At 36.9% G+C, this 5432-nt stretch overlaps 1 protein-coding gene across 1 annotated transcript; it reads left to right on the top strand.

Moving 5' to 3' along the window:
* The first annotated feature begins 221 nt into the window (after positions 1-221).
* On the top strand, positions 222-2952 carry LOC107483900 (uncharacterized). Its single transcript, XM_052260494.1, has 8 exons — positions 222-316; positions 431-663; positions 745-989; positions 1085-1120; positions 1379-1471; positions 1571-1678; positions 1803-2162; positions 2914-2952. The coding sequence occupies exons 1-8, from the start codon at positions 222-224 to the stop codon at positions 2950-2952; spliced, it is 1209 nt and encodes a 402-aa protein (XP_052116454.1).
* Positions 2953-5432: the final 2480 nt, after the last annotated feature.

The raw sequence follows: 5432 nt of genomic DNA, 5'->3' as shown, positions 1-5432 counted from the left end.
TGATTATGCTCATTTAATTATTATTTAATTATCATTTTATTCATTGTTATTATTTTGTGTATGCAGAATAGAGAAAGGGAAAATCACTAAAAGAAAACGGATACTTACCTTAGGCCAAAAAATGAAAGAAAAAAGCCTAAAAAAATAATTCCTTTGAGGTTACACAAGTGAAGTCAAGTGCTGAATTGTTAAAACAATACAATATTAAGAGAGAATGGGTCATGGTTGAAAATGAGAAGGTTAGCTTGCAAGCTCAAGCTCCAAAGGATCCAACAAGCAAACAACCTATCACAATAGTGGAGGATGCATTTGAAGAGTAAGTTAGGACTTCGAAGAAAACAAGGAAGGCTCAACCAATGACACTTTTTCAAGAATGCACGCATAATGGAAATGGGACAATGTTTGAAGTTGAAAAGAAATCCTAAACTAGCCACAAAGGTGCTGAACTTGATGCAATGGATCAAAATGACATAAATTATGATGATGACGGAGAAGATACAAGCGAGATGAGTGCAACTTCAAATAAAAAAGGAATGAGTCTTGACATGTATTTTAAGGTACATGGGATAAATTTGGAAGATGAAGAAGATGAGGAAGATGAAGAAAATAAGCTTGATGATAATGCAAATGATGCAGGTAGTGGAGGACAAACTAGTAATGAAGGTACTTTTCTTGTTTAGTTTATTGTCTAATTAGAGCTAATATTACTTCTCAATTGAATTATGTTATTTTATTCGGACTTAGGCACAATAAAGAAGAAAACCCGTGGAAAAACTACGTGCAAAAAGCTTCATGCCACAGATTTTAATGATCGACGGGAGGTGGTATTTTTTCAAGGGCAGCCTGTAGGTCCAACCAACGAGGTTGTATCTGACCTCAACCAACTATTGGGCACAACAGTTAGAAACCCTCGTTTTGTGACTTTGTTATATACTAGTTGGCATGGTGTGCTTAATAAACTCAAAGAGGACATGTGGGAGTATGCTAATGTATGTAAATATGGCATTATAGATAATTTTTGTTAATTTATTTGTCACATTATTTGTGCTAACCGTTGATATTCTAATGTGTTGTGTTTGCATAGCAAAAGTTTATTCTTCCCATAAGTTCAAAGCCGTGGGTAATGCGGGGATTTTGTGGTGCATGGAAAAAATATAAGAGAGAAATAAAAAAGAGCATTTTGTGAAGTACAACACAAAGAAAGAAATGATAAAGAACCGACCATTAGATATTCCCGAGGTTCAATTTCGCAAACTAATTCGGTATTGGAGTCTTCCGGCCATCAAGGTAATATTGCCTTTTATTTCTTCTTATACCATCTAGCATACTATCATTGATTTTTCATGTTCCTAAACTTAGGTTGATTCTTTATATTTAGGCTATCTCTGCTAAGAATACTGAAAATAGGTTAAAAGAAACATGTCCTCACCGAATGGGATCCACAAATTTTGGAATAGTGCGTAAGCAGCTGGTAATATAACTTATTCTTTGTGATTTCTCTTTTATATGTATTCATGGTGTAGTTGCCTAGTTAGTATGCTTCATGTAAACTTTTCTCTATGTACTCTAGCGCGACCCTAAAGAGAACAGTGAAGAACCATCAAGGGCTGAAGCTTTCATAGCAACTCGCACAAGTAAAAAAGGAAAAGAAATTGATGCTAAAACACAAGCCACAATTGTGAGTTGTTTGTATTTGTATTTTAGATATTTACATTATGAATTCTGATGTGATTTCTATCTAAATTGAGTTAATGCAACTTTGAACCTTATTGGTTGTTGCTTTTTGATAGACTGAACTTTAGAACCGCTTAGAAGCAGGAGAAAATGAAGAGGATGCATTTGTAGGAGTGTTAGGAAAGGACCAACCAGGTCGAGTTCGTTGTTATGGGGCTTCGATTACAAGAAGCTCTCTTAAAAAAGATGAGGAGATTCGCCACATAAAAGTTGAATATAACACTAAGGTCTCATCATTAGAGAAGAAGATGGATGGTGTATGTGGTTTATTAAAGGTATTGGTGCACCAACTCAACCCTGGAATGAGTGATGAAGAGGTAGCAGCCTTAGTTCAAGCTGCCCAAGATTCTCCTTTGGATACCTCAAGTAGCAGAGCAAAAAATACTCCTCGCTCCTCCGAATCAACTCACATTCCACACAAAGATGATGTAGGTAAAATTATAATATTTTTATTAATAAAAATGTTAGAATATAACAAAGTACTTCAATTTTGTTTGTTGTTGCTGAATTCGAACTTGGAAGGTTCTAATATGATTTTGAATAACTATTACTGGTGGAAAGAGTTAAGTTTGTTAGAACTTGGAAGGTTCGAACTAGTTGCCATTGTTGTTCGTTTTGCATCTTCTTTTTCACTTATTTCACTTATTGGTTCCATCTATCTAAAAATTCTGAATGCACGATTCAAATTTCAGTGTGTTATGAAATGTTAGAGAGATATTAATGGTACTGGCTGATATCATCATATTGTGTAGGGCATGATCAAAATTAAATTGCTACCAGAGACCTTATGCCACATTTACATCTTTATTTTGTTAAAAATAAGTAATATATGTTTCATTTTTAGTTTGTTAGGTTTAGGCTTGGCTCAACAATAGAATATCTAACATTGGCTGAAAGAACATGAATGTTGTATCACGTTTTTATTGATGCTATAAATCAGATTTATTTATTGAACAATAAGTTGTTTGTTTGATATCAAATATAAAGGAGATTTTGAGAATCCTTGTGTAGATTAGTGGATATATGTAGCAAAATTAAATCTGATTGTTAGAATGCTTTTTATGTTACAAAAATTAAGTTTGATGTCAAATCTGATTGTTAGAAAAATTAGTGGGTTGAAGTTTACTGCATCATCCATTTTTCATTTGTCGTTGTTCATTTGTGTTTTTTATTTTGCAGGGCACAGGTCAAAACAATTTACCTTGCAATGATACATGAAGTTTTTATATCTTGGCATGAAGTACAAGAAGACTTTGATTAATTAGGAATTCTAATACATGTATTAGGAATTTCATGAGAAGTTATGACTTTCACTTTTGGTATTTTGAAGAAGACTTTGATTAGGAATTCTAATTCATGTATTAGGAATTCATGAGTAGTTATGATTTTCACTTTTGGTATTTTGTTAGTGTATGTTGTTATGTGATCACACACTTATTTTGGTGACAATTTTATGAAAGTTGGATTACTTGATTATTGGCCATTGACTAAATTAAAAATTATCTATGAATTCATGTAAGGTTTTATTTATGAAGATTAAAAAGGGAACTAGGTTACTGACCATCTTTTTTGCCACGCTTTAAAAACGTGGCCATATGGCCATATCTCTGTCTATTGCCACGCTTAGAAAGCGTGGCTGTATCTAAGCTTTTTCGCCACGCTTTTCAAGCGTGGCCATACCTGCTCTACTACCATGCTTTCGCCACGCTTTACACGCGTGGCCGTACCTCACCTTTTGCCACGTTTTAAAAGCGTGGCCTTATCTCCTGTTTTTGCCACGCTTTACAAGCGTGGCCATAATTGGTCTACTGCCACGCATGAAAAGCGTGGCCAGATCTGCCCTATCACCACACTTTTATAGCGTGGCCATATCTCTACCTATCGCCACGCTTTTAAAGCGTGGCCGTATTTCCCATCTACAGCCACGCTTTTCCAAGTGGTAGTTTGTAAAAAAGCATGGCACTAGGCTGCAAAAAGCGTGGCGATAGAGCGACCGCCACCCTTTGATAGGCCACCCTTTCGAAAGCGTGGCGATAGCTCAAAAAGCGTGGCGAAAAGCTATCGCCGCATTTTTTTCAGCTTTTCGCCACGCTTTAAAAGCATGGCAAAAGACGTGTTTTCTTGTAGTGGACAGAGCATTTGGACCATTTTCACTGAGAGGATGGGATGTAGCCATTGACAACGGTGATGCCCTACATACAACTTGCCATGGAAAGGAGTAAAAAGGATTGAAGGAAGGCAGTAGAAAAGCAGAAATCCAACAGGAAAAAGCATCTCCAAACACTTATCTGAAATTCTCACCAATGATTTACATAAGTATTTTTATCTTTATTTTCTGTTTATTTATTATTATTATTCGAAAACTCCATAACCATTTATTATCCGCCTGACTGAGATTTACAAGATGACCATAGCTTGCTTCATACCAACAATCTCCTTGGGATCGACCCTTACTCACGTAAGGTTTATTACTTGGACGACCCAGTGCACTTGTTGGTTAGTTGTGCGAGGTTGTGAAGAAAGTATTGAGTTATAAACGCGCATACCAAGTTGAATGCCATTATTAGAGATCACAATTTCGTGCACCACAAGACAATAGTTACAGTGGACCTCCTCGTGACAACCAACCTTCACCAAATTACTATGGTCAAGAGCCATTCCAGGGTGCGTACCAAGACGATAGATATGGTGGACCCCCTTGTAGTTACCAACTAGCACCACCATATGCCTATGAACCCCCTCCTCAACATAATTTTGAACCACCATACTCACAAATTCCTTACCACCAAACACCTCCATATGACCCTAACCCATATCCACCAACCCAACCACCTTATGAGCCACATGAACCATACATAGAACCACCACCTCAATATACACCACCTCCATATCCCTATCAAGATGAACTATCTCCAAACCCTTATCAAGAGGAACCATCGTCGTATTATGAGCCCTTTCTCCCAACAAATAAACCCTCCTATCCACCCCAACCTCCGTTGGATAGCAACACTCTTAGTGTTATTCACCAAAGACAAAAGACCTTGGAGAACACACTTAACTCTACCTTAAACGGCCTGACCTCTACTAACAAGCTCTCGCCTCACGGATTGGATCACTGAATACCTGATGAGCGGATAATTTGTATACTTTTTGGCATTGTTTTTAGTATGTTTTTGTTATGATATAGTTAGTTTTTAGTATATTTTTATTAGTTTTTAGTTAAAATTCACTTTTCTGGACTTTACTATGAGTTTGTGTGTTTTTCTGTGATTTCAGGTATTTTCTGGCTGAAATTGAGGGACCTGAGCAGAAATCTGATTCAGAGACCAAAAAGGACTGCAGATGCTGTTGGATTCTGACCTCCCTGCACTCGAAGTGGATTTTCTGGAGCTACAGAAGCCCAATTGGCGCGCTCTCAACGGCGTTGGAAAGTAGACATCCTGGGCTTTCCAGCAATATATGATAGTCCATACTTTGCCCAAGATTTGATGGCCCAAACCGGCGTTCAAAGTCACCTCAAGAAATCCCAGCGTTAAACGCTGGAACTGGCACCCAAATGGGAGTTAAACGCCCAAACTGGCACTATGAATGTCAAGATGAACACCAAGAACATTTTGAAGATCATGATGAACATCAAGAACTTATTTTTGAAAAATTTTCAAGAAAAGAAAAACATGCAAGACACCAAACTTAGAAAT

The sequence above is a fragment of the Arachis duranensis genome, chromosome 4, assembly GCF_000817695.3.
Source record: "Arachis duranensis cultivar V14167 chromosome 4, aradu.V14167.gnm2.J7QH, whole genome shotgun sequence".
In the NCBI taxonomy this organism is placed as follows: Eukaryota; Viridiplantae; Streptophyta; class Magnoliopsida; order Fabales; family Fabaceae; genus Arachis; species Arachis duranensis.
This window is presented reverse-complemented; position numbering and strand designations above follow the sequence as displayed.

Excerpts from the sequence above, each read along its gene's own strand:
- LOC107483900 (XM_052260494.1), top strand. The coding sequence starts at position 222 with ATGGTTGAAAATGAGAAGGTTAGCTTGCAAGCTCAAGCTCCAAAGGAT. Across the intron at positions 317-430 it reads GTGGAGGATGCATTTGAAGA|CCACAAAGGTGCTGAACTTG; the intron begins GTAAGTTAGGAC and ends ATCCTAAACTAG. Across the intron at positions 1,121-1,378 it reads CCATAAGTTCAAAGCCGTGG|GCTATCTCTGCTAAGAATAC; the intron begins GTAATGCGGGGA and ends CTTTATATTTAG.